The 24,261-nt window shown below is 38.2% G+C and overlaps 1 protein-coding gene across 2 annotated transcripts in view; it reads right to left on the reverse strand.

Moving 5' to 3' along the window:
* Positions 1-24,261, reverse strand: part of LOC149312391 (cAMP-dependent protein kinase type II-beta regulatory subunit-like) — a 60,190-nt gene that overhangs the window by 19,779 nt on the left and 16,150 nt on the right. For both annotated transcript variants that reach the window (XR_016281251.1, XM_089524526.1), the window contains exons 2-4: positions 20,065-20,100; positions 5,421-5,473; positions 4,882-4,965 (exon numbers count right to left, since the gene is read on the reverse strand). Coding sequence is in view for 1 of the 2 variants with exons in the window: in XM_089524526.1 (XP_089380652.1) it covers positions 4,882-4,965; positions 5,421-5,473; positions 20,065-20,100 (173 nt within the window). In the remaining variant the exon portion in view is untranslated. The remainder of the gene's footprint in view (positions 1-4,881; positions 4,966-5,420; positions 5,474-20,064; positions 20,101-24,261) is intronic.

Below are 24,261 nucleotides of genomic sequence, written 5' to 3' on the forward strand. Positions count from 1 at the left end.
TTTTAGTTTTTTTGCATTGTAATTTTGATTAATAACTTCATTTGTTGATGTTTACTTTCATTGATGCTATTCTTTTTGTCATGTCTGCAATAGCCTGGGTAACTCATGCATAATACATTTCAAAACACACACAATCTATAGGACTGACTTCTCTACCTAGTCTTCTTCAAAATCCCATGTCTCAGTTGATAGCCAAATTTGTCCTTTATTTCGGGTCACCAACTGCTGCACAGCCTCCATACTTTCTGTGATATCTTTTCACTTCATACTCCTACATTGCCAACACAAATCCTTGAGCTAAATCCAATTGCTAGTCCAAACAGGGAGGACATATTGAATCAGTGTGATTTACATAAATGTTGAATTGTTGTTGTGTGTCTTACAGTTATTTCTGACTTATGGCAACCATAATGCAAACCTATTATGGGGTTTTCTTGTTCAGAAGGGGTTTTTCTTTGTCTTTCTTTGAGGCTGTGAATGTGTGGCTTGCTCAGTGTTGTCCACTGGGTTTCTATGGCCAACTTGGGATTTGAACTCTGGTCTCCTGGTCTTAATGTTGAAATTGTTTCAATGGCTCTTGATTAGCTGGGACTAGCATTTGGACTAAGTACCTTCTGACCAATACAGTCCGTATCAGGTTCTTATAGCAGTCAAACTGTTTCTTTTCTTCAGAAACTGCTATAAAAAGATCTGCATTCCATGTTCTCCCTGTTTCATGATCACAGCACTTACATCATGTTAATATTCTCAAGACTTTGCATCAGTGTCAGTAATAGGTGCCAGAGACTTTGTCATCTTTGCTGCTGCCTCAAAATCCCTTAGCACATTTCATTCAGTACAAATAATGCTTTGTTCTCATCTTATGCAAATAGATCACACACTGAAGCAAAATGGTTCTTACTAATCTGGAAGTCACCCTTTACTTGCTTTCTAAAAATCTTATTTTTAAAGATAGTTTTCTTGTTTGAGAAAAATATTGTGTAATCTGAAAGTAGAAGAAGGAAATTACATTTAGGATTTTGTAGTATTTAAATAGAATTCAGCTTCATACAACCCTGTCTGCAGAAGCTTCACAGGAGTGTCTGAAAAAATCTCTTTCTCCCACTCTCTCCCTCCCACTGTCAGCCACACACAGAAATAAACACTGGCTGGCATCCTGCTAGGGACATATGCATATGTAATTTCCCTGCATGCATGCCCTTTTTTGAGCACTGCAGGGGTTGGTATTCCTTTCCCCATCCCAAAGCCCTCCACCCAGCTTCTGAACACCCTGCACAGCTATTCTGTGATCTGTGGGATTGCATAAGCACTTGGATGCATCTGCATAGTTGATGTGGACTGAGGACATGAGCACTGAGATTCTTTAGCGTCCTCCAAAAGTCTCAGCACTGCTGTAATCATTTCACATCTGGCTACAGGGACATAGCCAGCTGCTTCTGTGTTCTTGCTCATTCCCCAAGAAGCATGAAATGACCATGACTGGGGCTTCAGAGGCTGCTTGGTAAATTGGGGGTGGTATATGGCTCAGTCTAGCATAGCCAGCTTTGCTAGGCTGGATGCAAGTGTGGTGTAGTGGTTTGAGTCAGACTACAACTCGGGAGACCAGTGTTTGAATCCCCACTCAGCCACAGAAACCCACTGGGTGATCTTGAGCAAATCACACGCTCTCAGCCTCAGAGGAAGGGAAAGGGAACCCCTCTCTGAACAAAGAAAACCTCACAAAAGGCTTGCCTTAGGGTCACTGTAAATCAGAAATGACTTCAAGGCACATAACAAGCCAAGGTAACATAACAAGGAAGAAGGAAGAGCCCTCCCTCCAATCCATCTGCCTTGGTCCAGGCCGTAGAGGGAGAGAAGAACCACTGGACCTCATCCCTTTTCCCTCCATCATTCCCTTCTCCTTTTGTTTCGTGTCTTTTAGATTGTAAGCCTGAGGGCAGGGAACTGTCTGATTAAAAACAATAATTGTAAGCCGCCCTGAGAGCCATTAGGGCTGAAGGGCAGGATATAAATACCTAAATAAATAAATAAGGTCTGCATGGAGACTTGTTACATTACACTGAGCATACAGGATTGTGGCCACTTTATCTAAAACTTTCCAAGCATGAAGAAATAATCTTATGGTGCTGTAATATTTCTAAATGCATTTCACATAATGATGATACAGCTTCAAGGTCAAGACTGCAAGAGAAATTAAGGATAACATCACTTTCCACAGATTGTTATACAAACGCATTCTGTGCCAAATTTCCATAGCAAACAGAAATGTGATGATGAGACAGAGACAGCAGCAATACACAAGGTCAGCATTTGTTGAACACATTCAGCTTTGATATTAATTTGATATTCCATCTTCAAATGATAGAATACCAGGACTAATATTGGGAGACAGGTGGGACAGAAAGTAAATACAGTGCAGTATGACTGTGTATTTGTGGGAGGTACATTTCAGGACTTATCATAAAAATGCGAAGGCACAGAAAATAGTGAAGCCTATTGAAATGAATGATTTCCAGCAGAAGCTGACCATAGAGTTGTGCTGGAGTATCTAGAGATTCCTAGGTTCTCCAGCACTGGAAGGATATCATTGAATCATGCTGGAGGACCTAGAAAATGCCTAGAGAGAACACATTTTTTCAGACGTAGGTAAGTGAAACCATGGATACCTGCACATATTGGGGTCATACTGTACACACACACACACACACACACACACACGGGCAAAAGTATTGTCAACTCTAGACCGATAGTGGCAGGCTTAGGTTGAAGGAAGGAGAGTTGCTCCTCCTGCCCACATTTAAAAGTGGGGGGACCTATCTTCTTGGGAGGACAGCAGCCTATCTTTTTTCTCCCGTGTTGTTCCTAGTTCTCCTCCACACCTCGAACATCTTTAAAAGCTGTTTAGCCAAAAGATATAACAGAGATACCACACAAAGCTATGTCTTTGAAAAAGACAAAATGCTAAAGGTATGTCATGGTCAACCCAACAGTTATATGCTGAATCTTGTAAATGTTACAAAACTGACTCCAGCACTCATTATATTAATTGATCATAGCGATCATAGACAAAATGTATGACACATGTAACAAGGTTTTGAATACCATGCTACACATCTCTCCATCCATTTTATTTCCGAGGGGCTTTGTGACATCCTTCCCTTCCCTTTACGTTCCCACTGTTTTAGATTACAACTATTATGGTCTTTGATCCTGGCCATTTTAGCTGGAGCTGATAGGAATTGGAGCCCAGCACATTTGGAGGGCAGCAAGCTGGGGAAGACTAGAATAATACTCTACAACTCCTGCTTTATTACACATACCTGTAAGAGCCTAGAAATGGATCCTTATTCAAAAATCAGTAGCAGTGCTGATCAGCAACAAAGAAAAACACTATGGTTAGCTTGTCCTGCTTCTACTTTTTGAATCAAGGAACAGGTAAAGCTGCTTTACAATGGGCTAGGTCGCCCAATACTGTCGAGGTCAATATCGTCTTTGCCAAGGGTGGGAAAGCACAGTATCAAAGAGTGTTTCTGTGGCTCCCCCAAGTCCATATATTCATTTTTGGAGAGAGGGGAAATATTTTTATTCAGTATCATTCACTAAATATAATTTTAGCCCTTGGGCTATTTTAGGCCCAAAGGAGGTCCTTTTTTTCCAAAATAGAATGTGATTTCTGCTATACTGCCTGGTTTGAAACAGGCCTAAAAGATATAGAATACTATGGCAAATATAGCATAACATAGCATACATTTCCCCATTACTCCTATAGGAGGTACGGGTCAATTTGAGCTTTTAAAAAATCAAAAATGGGTCTAGGGTGAGACGAGAGGCTCCTAAACCTTTGCTATTTGCTCTCCAAAGGTGTACAATGACTGGCTGCTGCTCTGTAGGGTTTCAAATGGAAGTACTTCCCAAATGGGCCTAGAAATGCCAGGGACTTAATCTGGATGCTTTGCGCATGTGAAGCATGTGATTTGCTACTATTATGACCCTTCCTAGGGGTTTAGCTATGGCAGGAAGACCCCACAAATAAGAATTCTACTTAACTGAATTATCCTTCACTCCCAAAATTTCTAGCTTTGGACAGAATGGGACAACTGTTCACACTTAGACTTCTTATATTTGCTACATTCACATTCACTTGGGAACTTTGCCTTTTCTTTGAATGCCTAAACAATATTTCTGAATGCTCAACCGAATTTTTAAGTTCATCCTCTGCTAGAAATGTTGGGACTGAAAATAAAATTTCATTGAGGGTAGAATTATTATTGGGGGGAGGGTCCCAACTCCCTGATCTCTCCTCATATGCATCTTCTTATATGCACAATTCATCCAATATTCATATACAAATCTATAATCTCTAGCTGGATTGCTACATATTAGATCTGGATTGTATCTGGAATGTTAAAAATGAAGGCAAAATGAAGTTGGATTTGGATATTCCAGTTAATTAGAATGATGCAGGCAAAAACTGAAATCAATGTTAATTTAAATCTTTCATATTAATCATGCAGTTCTCCAGATGTTTTGGACTGCAATTCCCAGTATTCTTCACCTTCGTCTATGATGAACAGGGGTAATCAGAATTGCAGTCCTAAATCACCTGCTTAATTTCCATCCCTGATGTAAGCAAATACGTATCTGCTTAAAATATATTTAAAGAAGCCTTTGAAAGCCAAAACTATAACAATCCAAACTGCTTCAGTTAGGTAAGGTGGGCATTGTTCAATACACGAATCAAACCATTCTTTTTTGTTATGCTGATAGAGACTTGAACATCTGTAACACTTTGTTGTTAAAAAACAAAATCCCAGAACGATACTTAATCTCTCATTCCTTTTCTGCTATCATTGGGGGTGGGGGGTGGATTTCAGCTCTTACCGGATCTAGGTTTTTAAACAGGAGAATGTCTTTGCAAGCTTCTTGCAGTCTGTTTCTTTGATCATCTGTTTTGGGGTGAATAATCTGGAAGAAACCAGTGCAATTTATATTTTCTCACTTCCTGCACTAATCTTAAGAAAAATTCTCACAGAAGGGGTCATAACCAAAATACAATCTAAATTAATACTTCTGAGGCTATTAAATATTGCTAGGGTAACACCTGATGATTTCAGATTTTTAAATCTTGTATTAAAAGGAAATAGTACAGGAATGAAAAAAGGAAACTCTTATAACAACTCTTCCATTGCTATTTAAGGGCAATTACAATAAAAGTAACTAGAAAAGAAAAGGCTGTTCTTAATGTACATTTTACTACTTTGTGCAAAAGCATTAATGAGAGCCATTAGGGCTGAAGGGCGGGATATAAATACCTAAATAAATAAATAAATATATTATACAGCATATATAAACAAGTACTGCCTTAAATTTGTCTTCCAATATTTTTTTTAAAAGCTAATTTCTTTATCAAATATTCATACCCTTGATTCGGCATCATCCTCTTCTTCATCAGGATTATAAGCTTCAGCGCACACTAAAAGCAACAACAACAAAATGATGTTATTCTTAACAATGTGCTTTTAGCACTTCTCTTAGATCAATATTTGCTTTGTTGTATACTATAATGCTATTGTCCAATACCCTGAATAAAATGCACCCTATACATATTCAAAATAAAGAAAAAACAACAATAATCTGCAGAAATTGAAAGAAAAACAACAACCTGTAAGAGGATGGAAATTAGAAACAGTTGCAGATATAGATGTCTGGTTTATGAAATTACTTGATGTATGAGGGTTGGGTAAACTCACTAGAGGATTGAATGAAAAAAACCTCCAAAATATTTGGAAGACTGGATAAACTAATACGTTATTTAACTCCGCGATGGGGAATGACAGTGTTGATAGATTTTGATTAAGAAACCTATTAAATGATTAGAAATGGGGAAAAAAGGTATACATTAACATCTTACAATCAAATTTGTTAGAAAATTTCATATCTAAGGTTTGTGAACAGATAGATTATAAGGAGTACATAGAATAAACATGTTTAGAAAACAGGATAGAAGTTCAGGGGGAATGGAAAAATGTGTATAAAAATGTGGGAAGAACATTTGGTTGTCTTATATAAGAGATAAACTAAATAATAATTGAGGGGATGTCTGTATGTGTATGTGAGTGTGCATGTGCACGGGTGTGTGTATGCACTTATATTTGGCAAGCCTAGATTGTAGAAAAGGAAGTAACGAATGAAGTATAAACGGTTGAAGATATGAAAGGGCTGTTATCACTGAATCAACTGTATTGTAAACAGAAACCATGCATGGTGTGTTTGAATTGTAATACTGTCTGTGGATATATGTCTTTTTTTAAATGAAAATTTCAATAAAAATTTAATTAAAAGAAAAAAGAAAAACAACAACAACCAAAAACCTTGTGCTAATTCAAAACTTTTCACCAGGCCAAGAATATCCAGCTTGTGTCCATTGCTACATGACGTCTTCTCATTAGATTTTACACTTCTGATTGATGCACACACAAAAAACAATGTTAGGGTCACTGATAAAGCCACCCTTAGCAGGGTTGGTAATTTTAAATGGTTGAGTCGATACAAACAGTCCTTTCAAATGCCAATTTATTTAAAAATACAGATCCCAAAACGAACTTGTATTTGTGGTGACAACGAAATTGAGGATCTAGCACACATTTTTCTCAGATGTAATCTGTATCAACAGGAAAGGGACCAATACCTTGATCCCTATATTAAACGAACAATATTCTGCGATACTCGCACCTGATATCATACTTTATGAGTGGAAAAGATTATATACATTATCAGACAGGGGACAGAACGTCCTCATCCCATCCTTTTCCCGTTCTTACAACACAATCATGAGAAGATTTTCATATAATCTTGTGCTTATCCTGTCAGTCTCACGTGACGTCATTAAACTGCAATTGACCACGATCATGTGAAAGACTGTCACTTGATGTTGTGCTGATCCTGTCATTGTCCCATCAGTGAAGAGGAACTGTCCCATCCTTGCCCTTCATTTTGTATTAACGGAAGAATCTGTTAATGCAATTCCACTTCAATGACAGTGCAAATGTAAGGATGTCTTTTGCGCGATCTCTATCATAGATGGGATAAGGGCAGGTTTCACTCCTGTCCCCCCTCTGATAATCTCCTTAGTTCGTGGATTAAACTGAGCAGCCAACCTGCAGCAGAAGAGGGTTCTACTGAAGACTCTTGCCTGTGTGGACTGCCATAAGTGAAAGGAATGGTGCAGTCCAAAAGAGGGGTGCCAAAATTACCACCTTGCAAACTGGTAATATGAATAACCCCATGTGGGAGTGCTGGTTCTTAACAAGTAACACACCTGGGGCCTTGTCTACATGGATTTTTTTATCCATGAGCTGCATTCTGCCAAAACCCCAAATTGAGTCTGGACTGTCTTCATGACACCTGTACCTAACTCAGGGCTTCCACATTTTAAAAAGTCACCTTTTCCTGGCAGTTTTCAGGAGGTTTCAATGAGGAAAGGTGACTGCCTTTTCACTTGCAGTTCCTATTAGTTTCTGGGTGCTACCGCAGACTTGAGTTGCTCTAAGATCAGAACAAAGCACTCAGTATCAATAGTGTGCTGGGCACCTCATTCTGACCTCAGCAGCAGCCCTGGGCAACAAACAAGGATCGCATAGGAAGGCAGCTGCCTTCATCGTCGGGGAATCTTCCAAGGTAAGAGGCAAATCTGGGGGGGGGGGATTCAGAGCCAGAATACTCCAGAGGCAGCCCAGAGTATTCTGGAAAATATAGACAAGCCCTGACTGAGCAGTACTTAAATGCAAACCCAGAGGTAGCACCAAAAGGCTCAGCAGAACCAGATTTGTACAGATCAGGTTCCTGAGACTTTTTCACACTATGTTCTTTGATGTTCTGTAGTGCAAGAATTCTCTAAATAGAGACACCATGGCTCAAGTCGTAAATGCTACAATTACTGGCTCTGATCCTCTTTGACACCAGTTGAGCATAAGGTTCTCTCAGGGTATGAACCTGGAGGTCTGGGAGGGTGACAACATCCAGCTAGGTAACACATTTAGAAGAATTTTCCCAGTGCCCTGCTTGGCTGTGCTTTGACAGTTTGAGGCATGGGGATGGAGCTGTGCCCCAGTGCTAGTTGGCTGCTATTTCACAGCTCAGGAAATACTGCAGCACTGGAGGTGCTGGATACATCTTTGTGTACTGTTGAAAAAATGTGCCTTTCTAGCCATTAAAACAAACATTCCTGGAAGGCCTTTTTGTTCAGCCCTGCTCTCTCCTACTCCCACTGTGCAGCTGACTGGCATGGATAGCAATATTTCCTCTCTGGGGGTGGGGAACAGATGTAGTTATACCCTGCCCTTAAAAAAATAATTTAAAAAGCAGTATACAGAGCATTCCCAATGAATCACACATGTCCTGAGTTCTAATGCCCATTATCACCACTCCCTTCTCCTTCTGTGTCATGTCTTTTTAGATTGTAAGCCCGAGGGCAGGGAATCGTCTAACTAAAAGATTGTATGTACAGCGCTGTGTAAATTTACAGCGCTTCATAAATAAAGATTAATAATAATAATAATAATAATAATAATGTGCCCTAGTCCACTTGATCTACTCCTGCCTAAATAATGGGAACCTTCTGGATCTATTTCAAGATTTAATCCTGACATTAAGAGAATATACAGTGCTATGCTCAAAACTTTAGGTTATATGACAGACAGAACGTAAGCCCCAACCAGATTCTGTTGGCTCCACATACTGAAGATAAAGAATACCATAGTGAAATAGTCTCATGTCTTTTTTTTAATTATCTAGACTGATTCCCTCTTTCAGAAACAGGATGCAGTAATCATACCACATTAAAAACCAGCCAGCCAGAGGTAATGAGAAGTAGTACCAAACCATTCAGAAAGCTTTTAGTATTAGAGTAATCTGTAAACCTTTACTATATCTTCTCTCTACATGCTGACAGTTTCAGAACAAGAGCAAGTGGCACTGAATTTTTGTGCATATGTATGCTGCTGATTCTTAAAAAATGAGATGGAAGCTGCAATAAGAGAAATGTAAAAAACACAAATCACCTAGAACAGATGATATTCCAAATGAATTGCTACAATCCACAGAATCAACTCCAGTGTTAACTGATATATGCTAACAAATATGGAAAACAAAACAGTGGCCAACACACTGGAAAAGATCAATACATACTCCCATCCACAAAAAAAGAGACAGAAAAGACTGCAGCAACTATAGGACCATAGCGCTGATAATAATAATAATAATAATAATAATAGGTTTTATTTATATACCGCCCAATCACTGGGAATCCAAGCGGTTGATTCTCCATGCAAGCAAAATTATGCTCAAAATTCTGCAACACAGACTCCAATCATATACATGGAGAGAGAAATCCCAGGCTATCATTCCAACACAGCACCACCACAGTTCTCACTACAATACACTTCAGGTCCCACATGTTAATACCAATATCACCTCACATTATGTCTGGGAGATTACTCATGATAAAGCCCATTTTGCTGAGCAGGGAGCTAGTTAACTTGAGTTGCCAACTCAAACCAATAATTCGATGACCAAGTGAGCATTTAAATTAATGCTCCACACCTCTAAGACCAACTTTTCGTATCATCTGGAAGCTGACATGGCCTTGAAATGTATGTAATATTCAAGCCTACATGATACAAGCATTTTGGTGTATACCTCTACACCAATGTAAATTGATTTACAAAAGATCACTTTGCTTGTTTTATGCTTTTTGGAAGAATAATTACACACAAAAAGACATTCTTGCATTCAGCTCCAAATTCTGTATCATTACCTTTACATAACAGAAAAGAAGGTATGAGTGGAACAAGGCTCAGTGGATGGAAAATGGAGAGGCCTGCTTTTTTAAAAAATTACTTTTTAGTGTATTTGTTTTTTAATTAGCATCTTATAAAATGTTTACTTTAACCACACAACACTACGTAAACATTAATATATGATATTGTAATTTAAAGGTATAATTTTAATGTTGTCAGTGCTTATGGCACAACTATTGTCATTACATTCAGTGATATATGGGAATTATGATTTACAAGCAACGTTAATACAAACATTTTTTTACTAAGGATTCTGCATGGTGTGGGATGGTGAAGGTTGATGGATGGGTGACATCATGAATTATCAGTTGACACCAACCCCAGTGATATCACTTGGCCTTTCTCTAAGTAACAGCACTGTTAGTCTGGCCAAAAACAGCTGATGCCACATGGGAACTACCTAAGCCAAAATCTTGCAAGATGTGGTTATTATGTTCTTGGGTCAAGATCTCCCAGCCAAGATCTCATGAAGGCTGGCACTGCCTCAGTCAAAAGCCAGACATCTTTCCACAGGTTCTCCTTATCCATACAACCTCTCCCCTCTGCAAAAGTGTAGTGTGGTTTTTAAAAAATATAAATCAATTTGCACATCTTTAATATAAACATTCTAGTCTCACGTTCTGCAGCTGTTTCCTATCTGTGTGTAAGAGCCTGAATACAAGACACTATCCAGCACCTTACAGAATGTATTTTTAAAAAGCTTCCTGGGACTGATACATAACAGCCGGAATTTCTTCCTCCCTCTTCCGAACTCCTTTATACAGTCATGTCAAAGACAGAAACTAGGCATAAAATTTTTGTCACCATCTGAGACCCATGGGGGGAAGGAGGAACAAAAGTGTCCTATACAGGGGTCAGATTTCTCCCTAGAAAGTAATGACTCAATAAGCTCATGCTGGGTGAATTTATTTTCTCATTGTGCAAGAGGAAGACATAGGCACATCTTCCCAAGTACCTTCTCTTTTCTTTTCCCTTCATCTTATATTGCTGGAATATCTTAGATACCTTTTAATCAAAATATTTTAATTGATTAACTGAAACTACCAAGCAAACATTGCAGTTCCAATTGTCATGTTTTTTTTCTTACTAATTATTTGCTTACTTTAAAAACTGTATCAGATTTCATGTTCTTTGGTAAACTGTGTCTGTGTCCTTATCTCAAACTATCATCCTTTGGTTACCTCTCGCATCTGGCCCCTTGACTGCATGTATCCCAACTTTAAGGTTCAGCCAATATAGAAACTATTTCTTCTTCAATCTGGATAGAACTAAATTAAGGCAATCTTCCTCATGACAGATACTACTATTCATTTCAGCTCCTTGAGTATGGTGGCCCTTAGTATCCGTGGGTTTGGTATACACAATCTGAGCAACCATGGACTGAAATGAAGGAACAGTTTTGTTTTTTTTAATGTACCCGCAATCAACTGCAGACAGGCCAAAGAAGGGATCCCAAGGCAATAGCGAAAGCTGTGGCAGCAAGACCTGGGCACCATACATGCCTTCTTGCTGCTTCGGCTGCAGCGACTCTGCTCTTTCTTTCAAAAGGCAAAAGTGGCAGCTGGCATACACCCAACAGGAAGAATGCACACCTGGTGCTCAGGGCTTGCTGCCACCAATTCCCATCCCTGGCTAATGGAAATGAATCCCAGAAAAAGGGTTAGCAGGGCAGGAAGAAGTGCCAAGTTCCTGGTGCCTGCCGCCATTGTTCCCCCCTCCCTTGGCTGATGGAAGTCAATCCTAGGATGATGCTGGCCTTCACCTCTTTCACTGTATCTTCTGTGCTAAAGGTTAAAAAAAAATAACCCATCCAAAACAGCCCTGCCTGCAACAGGCTGAAGCTTCAGCAGGGTTGGAGGCAACAATGGCATGCCTTAAGCACCAGACAACTGCCACTTGTGCTTCTCTGGTTAATGCCTTCTGAAGATTGGTTTTCTTTAGCCGGGGTTGGGAGGCGGTGGCAGCAAGCCCTGAGCACCAGGTATACATTCTTCCTGTTGAGATCACACCAACTGCTGCTTGCACTTCTGGAATTCAAGAGCAGAACTGCAGCAGCCAAAGTAGCAAGAATGTGTATCGTGGTGCCTAAGCCTTCCTGCCGCAGCTTCCACTACTGCCCTGAGACTGCTTCTTGGCCTGCCTGCAATTGATCGCAGGTAATTTTCAATACTGACTTCAGCACATGCATTGTTGGTATCCATGGGGGCTCCTGGAATCAAACTGAATTCCCACAAATACCAAACGCTCACTGTATATGCATGAAAGTCAATTTTACATGTGACGATACAAGGCTTAAAATCAGCATTAGTCCTGTAGAACAGTGTTAGTCGAAACTGACGGAAGTATTGACTTACCAAGTTCCCTTCATTCAATGTATCCACTTTGTTGGGTTTAAAAACTGAATATATGCCCATAAGTGTTGTTCTTCATTTTTTAACATTAGCCCATCTTTTCTTCCAGGAATTGAAGAGGATGGAAACTTATCTGCATTCATTGCATTACCAACCCATGTTCCTAATCTACCACTTGGAATCTACATATTCATCCCCTTTGTAATCAATATTCCCAGGCACTACATTTAATTAATTTTCTCTGCTAGTTCTCATATACACAAATAAGCATCTAATTCGCCCCCCTGTGACTGCTCTGAAGACTGGATTTCTGTATTTCCAACCTTCCTTCACCATCTTCCAAATGCCAATGTTACTAAAAAAACCTTCCACCTAAACAAAAGACAAGGAGGAAAACTGGAGTCTAGGCAGGCTTTAAAAGGGCCATCTTTGACACAGACTTTGTTAAGTGAAGCATGCCTTTACCAGCAGGCTTAGGCAAGTAAAAATTAGGAAGACTAAAGAAAGACCAATGTTTTTAATATTATTTATTGTAATAGGTTATTAATCTCTTACAATAGTCCAATAAGTTTCTATTATACATATAATTTAAAATATTTCAAGTTATTATATTTAGGTCATTTTATAATTATTATTGTTATTTAATAAGCTTAGTAAGAATGTTAGTATCATTAAACTCAGGTTATTATAGGAATTTATATAGGACTGTATATTAGTTAATAATATTGTGACGATGATTACTTAATAAGTAGACATTTTACTTGAGATTTGTATGAATATATTGATTATTAATTTAAAAAGACTGAAAAAGACAACTGGTACCTGGCAAGCCTCCCTGGGGTGTGCATTCCATAACAGTGCCATGGCTGACAAGGCCACCCTTTTTCTGATCATCAACTACCTAGCTTCTGATAATGTGAAAATTTGGAAAGAATGACAGGAATGGAACATGTTATCAAAAAGACGCATAACCAAAACACACACACACACACACACACACACACACACACACACTCCCTATGCATTCAGGAGTCAGGTTCCTGTCGTAGGTGTAATTTACAAGAACTGTAGCCCACCTTCCCCAACCGCAGGCGTGCCATCTGTGGATTTAAGTATCCGCATATGGCAAGTACCATTGCCCCTGGCGGCTGTGCATGGAGGCAGCCGTGGCAGAGAATGCATGCACCGCCATTGAAAACTGCAGGACTTAAGGTCCCATGGTTTTTTTCATCCGCAGGAGGGTCCCGAACTGAACCCTCGCAGACAGTAAGGACCGACAGTACATTGATTAGTACAAAGCAGGTCTACATTTCAAGAACAAATGGAAATAAAATCTTGGAAGCTAGTGAAGATGGAAATAAATGGCCTTTTAGGTCACAGCAAAGGTAATGTTATTCATTTTGTAAATCATCTTCTTGGTAGAGAGAAAAAATAATCTCAGTGCCCAATAAATAATGCATTAGATCACTTACATAATCAGAAGATTCATTAGACAACAAATGTGTTTAAAGTGATCAAGACAATAAGAATGTCATCATTTATACATTCAATACAGATGAAGAAGAAAAAAAAGTTTTTCATAATGTGCCATGCTGGTGATTTTAATGGCTTTCTTCCTCTGAGAATCTAAATGCAGAATATCTTTCTCTAATTTTCCATGTAAGTGTTCTACACTAATTTCTGTCGCTTGATTTCATTTTGATAAAGCTGATATTTAAACATACATCAGCCTGGACAAAGATGGAGCTGGTGCAGCTACTAGACACTCCATCAGATATGAAACACCTTGCAAAGACAATACTTTGAAACTCTTCTGAGCAAGCATATCATACATTTAATATGTGAGGATACACAAACTGATTGGGTTAACAACAAGGGTCCCACAGGTATATAGACTCCATGCACTACCATGCCACCACCTTCTAAAGATGCCAACCACAGTTGCAGGGGAAACATCAGGAACAAATTCTTCCAGAACACGGCCACATAGCCCAAAAAATCCACAGAAAACTACAGATGCCAGCTGTGAAAGCCTTCAACTTCACACTGATTGGTTTAACACTGATGTTAAGGAGTACAAAGCCAGAATGAAATATTGATTTCAAACTTGAATATCTAGAAAAATACAGAATGTACAATAACCAGTTCTTAGAGACTTATTAACAACCTGGAGGCAATGGATTTCAATGTTTACACTACATCTATCACCGGTTATAGTAATTTTGTACTATGACTGTTTTTATTTGGGAGATAAAATTAAGCAATTCGAAGACTACAGAGAAACTAGTATACCGTACATAAAATAAAGGACTTATTTGTAATGCAGAAGCCTATCTCTGCTGACCAATTAAAAGAAAAGCTATATAATATTAAATGTACCTGACTACAAGAAATGACAATACTTGCTTTTGCTCAATAGTTACATGGAACAGAAAAACCTATTAGGGAACTAACTCTCTCTTAAGAGTGACTTTGCACTATGGACATAAATAATACAAACAGCCAACTTACAAAATTATACAAAGGAATGGGTAGTGCATGGATTGCATGGGAGGGATATCTATGTATAACCATACCTGAGAAAGACTGGAATAAAGCATGATTCCCCCCCTTTCCCCCGTACAAATCTGTACCTATGCAGCAACAGGAAATAGTATTAAAACCAATATAAATATGGCATTGGGAACCTGTAAAGCTTAATCAGATGGGCATGAATATCTCCCCAATGTACTGGAGAAAGTGCAGGAAGAGAGGGTCAATATTGCACATGTGACTGTATTGCCCTATGGTGGCTCAGGTCTAGAATTGAGTTATAATGTTAATGCAATAAATTACTTATCACAATACTATCCTTATTTCAAGGGGGCAACTCTTCCTTTCAAAATAAGCAATTACTCTATTGATTCCTTGTTGCAAGACCTGAGAAAGCAGCACAACTGACACCTCTGAAATACAGAGGGAAACATATGTGAAAAGAAAGTTTTCTGTTTCTACATGTGAGAGGGCTGGGGAAAGAAGGAAACATTATTTCAAACACAATTCCACATACTTTATAGGGTTCAACTCTGGAGGCCCCTAAACCTGGGTATGTTTTTCTAGGAAGAACAGAGGAATGCCCCGTTGCATAAATAAAGTAGCCACTCACAAATGAAGCAGCCAGTCCAGATGCTGCTGTAAAATAAGAACTGATGAGTATGATAGACAGTACAGTAATTAAAAAAGACTGGATAAGCAAGTATAATTTAATACAAGAGTATAAAGAGTTTTGTGGCATTAATATGGAGGCTAACTATTTGAACTAAGTTGAGAATAAATGCACATATACCATGCATACAAGAGTTCATACAATAACATGGCTACTAGTATTTCAATATTGGTTAGAATAAACAGTGTGCTGAATATTGCAGAAGCATATTTACAAATTTTAATACTGATGGAGAAAATAGTGACTATATTCATCAAGTTAGAAATGCTGGTTTCCATTTCATGTTTGTTTTGCTTTCAAGGCTTTTCCTCAAAATTAACACTCACCCTGGTTAATTAGGTTTGTAATTTTCTGTTAGAAAAAATAAATAAAAAGGAAGAGAAAGAGAAATCTTGTATAGCCTTCTGCTGTACAAGATTTCACTTCTGATAATTAATTTTAGAGATACAAAGCATTTCATCCTTCCTCCCTAGTTCAAAATATGAGACAGGTTACAATAAAGCACCTGTGAGTTTCAGCTTTCACTAATGAACCGAAGTTTGACAGGTGAACTTGCAAATTGGCTTTCACAATTGCTCTCTTGACAAAAAGCACATAAACAGTTTATCATGGTGTTATGCAGCAAAATATACAGTAATTATTCTGCCCAGTGTTTTGCGAGAAACACGCTTTTTCCTGCCCTTTGGTGTGTTTAGCTATCCTGAAATACCTTCCACTGAACTGTATTGAATAAAGTTATAAAAATAACTTATCAAAGAAATGGAGACATAGAAAATTTTACACAATTAGAAACACCATATCCCTTTTCCCTCTCAAGCACCAGAGAGCTGGACTGATACTTTACTTTGAGGAAAAGAAATTCCAGAAAAGCTGATCTCAGACCTTCCTCTTCTACATACTCAAACAATTGCTGGGTTTGTCTGAATTTTAAAAATGATTTAACCAGCAACAATATTAATTTATTCTTAACTCCTTCTTCCCAATTTTTAACACAGACCTATATATACATATATGTATTCAGATGCACATGCATCTGTGCAACAGTGTCTGCAGAACAAACTCAGACTGGTAGTCTCTCATACTCGTCAAACTGAATAACACTAGAGAAATGTGCAGTCTTTTAGTGCTAATTGCTGTCAAGTCTGCTTCCACTTCTGGTGATCCCATGAAAGAGAGGCCTCTAAGCATCCTGTCATTAATAGCCCTTTTAAGATCTTGCAGACTCAGGACTGTGGCTTCCTTGATCAAGCCTAACCACCTGTTATTCTGTCTTCCTTTTTTCCTATAGCCCCCCCCCTCCCACTATACCAAACATTGGGCTTGAACAGACAGGCCGAAATAAAGCTGCTTCAGGCCACTTTGGAGGTATGCTGTTTAAATGAGACTCGCATCTTATGAGACCAGAATCTGTGCCAAAGCTGTGTTCCAGTCCATAGGACTGGAGTGTGGCTTTTGCATTGCTTTCAGACTCTTAAGACGCATGCATAATTTAAACAGCGTACCTCCAAAGTGACCCGAAGCAGCTTTATTTTGGCCTGTCTGTTTGGGCCCATTATTATCTTTGCTTGTTGATCATGTCTCCCTTGATACGTCCAAAGTGTGATAGTCTCAATTTAGTCATTCTGGCTTCTAGGGAGAATTCAGGCCTGATCGGCACTAGGGTTCATTTATTTGTCTTTTTGGCAGTCTATGGTTCTGCAGAATTCTCTCCTCCAGCATCAGATTTCAAGTGAATTGATATTCCTCCTGTCACCCTGCTTCACTGTCCAGTTTTCACAAATGTACATAAAAACTGGAAATTCTGTAGCATCCCTCACTACTGCTCTTGTCTAGTAGCCTTCTGGCATTTTTAGCTAGGTTCCTCAGCAAAACCATGTCTGATGCAGGAGACTCTACCAGCAGCATAGCCACAAAAGACTATGCAGTGATACCACCAGAGAAAGGCAGTGCCATGGTGGGACTCTATACCCTATTAAATTCAAATTGGCACACACCATTAATTGAATTCTGATAGCAATTTTGGTCTTCATATAATTAGTCTGGAAATGATATCTTTCAAAGAACAAGAGAATCAATACTTTTAAAACCCACAGACAATAATTCCAGGCAACAGTGGATGATTCTCAGAAAAAAATATTGCCTTAAATTTGGATGGGGGAGTCTGAAACAAAATGTTGCCATCAAATGCTGAATAGAAAACACTCCTGTTCAGGGCTCCAGTTGACCAGACAAAGAATTTGTAATGTTGTTTGGGGTTGGGAAAGAGCAGAAGGACAAAAGGACTTTTCTTCTCCCCTGTCCCACTACCCTGTTAATAAAAGACTAATAAAAAGGGATCAGATTTTGAGCTGACTTCTACCTTGTCCCAAACCTGGGAGACCAGGGTTTGAGTGCCTGCTTGGCATAGGAAACCCACTGGGTAGCCTTAGGCAAGTCATACTTTCTCAGCCTTAAAGGAAGATAAACTCACTCTGAACAAATTTTGCCAAGAAACCCCTGTAATAGTTTCACTTTAAGATTGCCATAAGATGGAAGCAATATGAAGGAAAGACAAAAAAATATGATGAAAAGATGGATTTTAGACTAGTTTTCTTTTTACCCTCCTGAAGAGTGGAGCAGGTAACATCATAATTCATGTCTATCCACACTTAATGCCCACCTTCCATGGGCTTCAATCAAACTAGTGCAAGTAAACTACTTCCCCTCTTCCTCCATTTCTTTTCTTCTTCCTTTTCACAAGTGAAAGACTTGAATCAGCTGTGAAAAACCTGACTTTCACAGATGTGGTCCAAGAGGCAATGATGCAAAATCACTTCCATACCAAGCAACTCCCCCCACTAACCCTTTTAAAATTTCCCCCAAATTCAGAAACCCTTTCGGGGACTGGGGCTGGCAAGTGCACCACTAAAAAAAGGAAACCTTTTGAGTGAGAGAGGGATTGATTTGTGTGGAACTGTGTCATTACAGCTGCTGTGGCCAATTATGGCTATACCGAAGGAAAAAATTGTTAATCGTCACAGCATGTTGGCTGGAATATCTGCTCAATAATTAACAGCCAACATTATTGTCAGCAGGTTCTTCTACAATTAACCTGTGTGGGCATTTAATTGGAAGCTCTGCCAAGAAAAAGTGAATCCTTCTTAAACATGTATCTAACACAGATAAACCCACATAACTAAAAAATATCAGAATTATACCATCCATTTCAGCAATAAAGATAGAATTCTGGAAAACAGAGCCACATAAAAAGCAGGTTTTTAATGTTCTTCATAGGTTTTTGTGCAATGATCCCAACCACTCTGATTTGGGGAGATGTATTGCTTTTTTTTACTTCTACATGCATGATTTTAAAACATAGCTGTGACCATTCTTATCAGGAAACCTAATCTCTCAACATTAGTTTTGTCCTGTTCAAATGTCATCTTCTCTTCAGACTGTCCAAGAAATTGACTTACTGGATAAAAGAAAAATGCTTTTGTACACTGGAGACTCTTTGGAAAAGATTTGTTTTGAGGCAATGTCATGACACTGACTTTTAATAAGGATTTAAAAAAAAACTGCTGATGTTATTTTAATGTTATTTAATGTTGCTACTTGCTGCTTTATTGCTGTAAAGGTTCATATGATTGATTGACTGATTTGTTTATATCCTGCTTTTCTCCCAAAATAGGACTTAAAGCAGCAATTTAATGAGGCCCCCTTTAATAGAATCCCATTATATTGCTGCTTTACATACTGGATTATTGTCTTAATTTGGATAGAGGAGCATCCTAAAAGGGAAGTGAAAAATATAATAAAGTAAATAAATAGGAGTTCTGTCACAACATGTGAATTGATTACAGGGAGCTCTGGAACTTTGCTCTTGGACTTGAAGCACAATTCTTTGGTATTTTCCCTGCAGATTATTATAATGTAATAAATGTAAATGCTTTTGCTTTTAGCATGTATTTGGGGATAACATAATAATTAATGCAAGTATTAAAATTCTAGTCTTGTTTCTTGGTGAGCCTTCACAATGGGCTCTGATATTTGGGAAGATGCTATATAACATTCAGATTGAGAAGTTTCTAGATTTTCACAATTTGACCACTATTCAACTAGTAGCAGAAAATAATTTTATTTCTGCTATGTCTAACACTCTAGAGCACAGTTCTTCAACCAGGGTTCCCTAGAAACCCCATGTTCCAAAAGAGATAATTGACTGGGGGGAAAACAGCATTTGTTTGAGCTGCAGGTATAATAATTTTTATACCAAGGTTCTCAGAGTCTTGAAAATTATTGCAAGAATTCCTCCAGCATAAAAATGATGAGAAAGACTGCTCTACAGAAAAGATTCTTACAGGTGTTTGAGAGAGTGCACACATCTGTATGAAATGAGGTGCACACTAACACAAAACAACTGTCCGAGTGTAGTTTCACATCAGCCACTTAAAATTACTTAATGCCTGATATCTATTCTCTCTACCTAGAAAGTTCCCAAGGTTTTATCACAGCACCACTATTTCATTTTTTTTCTGGGAGGAGAAAAAGGCAGAGCTAAAGAGAAATCAATTCTAAAATAGGTAATATTAGCATTCTTAAATAAAGCAGAAACAAATTAGAAATGTTTCAATAGCAGGGAAAACAGAACATGCAAATATAGAACACTGACCTGATGCCCTTCTAGTGAACCGGTTTATCACGGGAGCTAAGAAAAGAGAGAGAGAGATTTTATTAAATTCTCATAAAATTAAAGAAAGAAAAGAAAATCTAAAACATCTTTAAACGCATAATCAATATTTTTAAAATATTAATTAGCTTTTTTTTTTTTTTTTACAAAGGCTCTGCTAATATCATGCTGGTGTGGATGGATACTTTGATGAATACCAATGTTTTTCACAACATCACTTCATAATGAAGTTCAAAGACACTAGAGACTTGTAGCCAAAGTTTCTGGGGTTTTGCTCAGTTTAGCATTCCTCCTACAGACCTACACAGCCACTCCCACCTCACATTTCCTTTGTCTGCCTAGTTCACAGTCTTCCAGCCTCCAAAGCTCCCTTCTGTGGTTACTATCTATATAAAGACTGCATGAAGTATGTATTTCTCATACTTTGTACAGCCATGCCTTTTCACAGGAGCTTAATCAGCCATTTGCCTGCTAACAGAGGCTGAATACTACAGACCACAACCTCAGCCTGGGAAGAATCACCCACTGTAACAACTATGTTACATCCCTTGAATGGTAGGCAAGGAAATAGAAAAGTGAAAGAGCACTGCAATAGGTATTCTATCCATCCAAGGAGAAATGCATTTTCCATGGCTAGAAAAAAAGACTAAAAACAGCCACGAGGAGCAAAATGTTTTGCAAAAATTCACCTGAAAGCCCGCCACTCTTTCTTAATTTGAAGTATTGTAATATGCAGCTAGCTCACAATTAAAAATATATTCTTGTTGAAAGGAAGTACTGTAAATCCAATTTACACATTACACACAAGTGATGCTAAGTATAGGACACTAGCCAGAAAAAAACAAAAACCCACACATCTGAAAATATGAACAGAGGTTTTAAAGGAAGGCTAGAAAGAGAAACATCTGAATTGAATTATATTCACTATTCCAGTGCACTAGCATAGGTATGAACAAATACAATGGCTTTGTGGCTAACTATATCTATTAATATAAGGTAATATATATTTTGCACATACTGTATAACAAAAGAAAGAGAGAAGGAAACTGACTTCTGTGAAGCAGATTTATTATTTTCGCACATCAGTGCTAACTGACCACTGTAAAGTTCTGAAAGACTTCTATCATTTCACCCAGCCCTTTGAAAATTTAGGGCAAGGAGCATATTTTGCATCTTTCTGGATCGATTGCACACTATTCTATTCCAACAACTGTATAAACATGAGACTTTAATACCACATAGCATTGCATCTGAAGAAGTGAGTTTATATCTTTGAAAGCTCATCCTAAAATAAAAACCAGTTAGTCTTAAAGGTGCCCCCATGTTTTTTCTCTCCCTTTTTTTTATACTGCCAGAGACTAACATAGCTACTTCTTTGATCAAAGTGGAATAACATCAAAAACCTAAACTAACATTTCTTACACTTAAGGAAGAAAACATCTCATATGCATTCAGAATTTTAAAATGCTTGGTGCTCGAAAGAACTAGTCTTGGAGTAACAACTTAGATAATAAACTACCCTAGTGTTCGTATTAGCCCCATTCTCCACGTAACCAATTAAAAATCACTGGCCTACATCCAGTTGTTACTTCCAAACAGAGTTGGCCCACTGAATCAATTGAACTTACATTTTGATTTATTAAATTCCAATTGAATCTGGTTGGGATTAACAACAGGATTTAGATCACATGACTCCCAAAGAATTATTAAATGTTTAGTTTTAAGTACATAAATATGCACTACAGTTGAATACTTCCAAGAATAAATACTAACACAAAATATTGTATTTTGCTAAAATAATATTTTCCCATGTACTCTCTACCACAGCATCTACAATTGTGTTGTATTGCGAGTGCCATGAAGTTATCTTTGATTTATGGAGAATCTATGAATGAGAGACTTCCAGAATAACGGTTAACATAGTACAGCTGTTAACAGCTCTATTCAGGGCTTGCAAAACTCAGGGCTATGGCTTGCTTTATTGAGTCACTTCATCTGTAATATAGCCTTCCTCTTTTCCTACTGCTGTCAACTTTTTCCAGCAATATTGTCATTATTCCAAGATTTATATGTATTGCTGTCCGTTTGTTAGTACTCTCCTGCCTTCCTCTTGAAGGAAATTTACCTACAAAATATTCGCCACAGCCCATCACCTCCTTGAATAGAATTTATTTTGTTAACAACCCATCCTTCTAAGTTTTATATATTTATTTTTAAATTTATGTTTCCTTGCCATGTGGCAAAAGAGTGCCTCACAGTGGCTAAGAATTAGCATATAAAAAACCCATGGAACATACCTGAATAAATTTCAGCCACACATCAAAGTTTTACAACAACACAACAAAGAAGCAAACAATGTTAATTAAAATATTGGTCCACCAACCACTAAAAAAAGTCTTGGTAGATTAAGGGCCAAAACAAACAGCCTGTATGGCCCTGCTTAGGGCTGTGGGGAGGAAATTCCACTGCTGATAATGCCTTGTTCTGTCAATCTGATTTCATCAAACAAAAGGAGTCACAGTCTGTCTAGTGATACATAATGAGAATATTCTCATGGGTATTCTCAGAATGGTTTCAGAAAGATTATTCTCTTCAAATTTTTTAGTTTTCTGTTTTTTTTTAATTATCTCTCTAACTATTGCATTCAACTCCACTTAAAAGTTGCATTTAACTTTAAATTAGGTTTTGAACATTCCAGTCGGCATGAAAACTTTAAAGAACATTCCAGAATGCTATCAAACTTCTGCTGCCTCTATAAAACACCCCCTTCTTCTGCATCACCCCCACCAGCCATCCTCCGTCCTCCTGCAGTTGCTCTTCTCCATCTTCCTCCCTAATGTCTATGCCCTGCTCCATCCCACTCCTCACTTCTGCCACACTCACCATCTGCTCCATTCCTACCCTGCTGTTGCTACTTCTTCTATTTCTCCCCATCTCTCTCCCTCCTGCCCTCTTGGATGAGGAAAGAAAGGAGAAGAATTAAAAAAACTTGTTGCCAGATGGTCACCCTAACTCCAGCAAGAACAGCTTGAAAAATCACCTGTCCTGTCCTGTCCATATATAAACACACACACACGTGTGTGTCATGGATGCAAAAGTACACAAACGCATAAATACTACTGCTAAAAGAATAACACTTCTTGAAGCTGATTATCTCCCCCCCCCCCAAATTGCAAAATTCATGAACCTTTCAGTAATTTTGAAAGGCTACTTTCTGATAGTTCACGTGCCATACAAGAAGTGCACAATGTGATGAAGTTATGCAAAAGGGAAAGACATGGCTCATTTTCTTGTTAATAACTGGAAACATTCATGATTTTAAAGTTATACTGAAGAAACACATTAATAAATAGTTTAAAAAAATACATTTAACTAAAATACATTTAACAAGTGTCAAAGAGAAAATTCTCAAAACCAACCTTGCTGGAGAATATTGTCAAGAATATTCCCCGACAGTTTATTCTTCAGAATTTCATAACAGTAAACAAGTCCTTCTCCCATATCTTAATATATGGAGTTGAGCTTAGGGCCAAATACATTTCGGTCTTTAAAAGTTAAGCATCACTTGCAAAATAAAGACAATAGCACCAAAAATCACTGCAGTGTTGTTGTAAAACAATGTCTTATTCCACTCCCCAACCAGCGCTATTGCTGTACAGTGGACTCTTGTTATACGCTGGGGTTTGGTGTCAAGATCCCCCGTGGATAACAAAATCCGTGGATGCTCAAGTCCCATTAAATGTGACATAGCAAAATGGTGTCCCTTATAAAAAAAATGAAAAATCAAGATTTGATATTTGAAATGTATACTTTTTTGAACATTTTCAAACCATGGATGCTTGAATCCATGTATAATCAGTGTATAAGAAGGGCTGACTGTAGCTGTTGTGTGCCTTCAAATAATTTCTGACTTACGACAGCCATAAGGTGACCCTATCATGGGGTTTTCTTGGCATGTTTTGTTCAGAGGAGATTTATCATTGCCTTCCCCTAAGGATGAGAGCATTGACTTGTCCAAAGTCACCCAGTGGGTTTAATGGATGAGCTGGGAAATCGAACTCTGGCTTCCAGAGTCATAGTCCAACATTTACACGATTGGGCTACGCACTAGGATTGTTGTACACAGCTCTCTTTGAATCAGTGTGACCTCAAACCCACAATATGAAATGAAGTGCAACC

This window comes from Sceloporus occidentalis, unplaced genomic scaffold (genome assembly GCF_023333645.1).
Source record: "Sceloporus occidentalis isolate IW3139 unplaced genomic scaffold, rSceOcc1.0.p SCAF_5, whole genome shotgun sequence".
Classification (NCBI taxonomy): domain Eukaryota; kingdom Metazoa; phylum Chordata; class Lepidosauria; order Squamata; family Phrynosomatidae; genus Sceloporus; species Sceloporus occidentalis.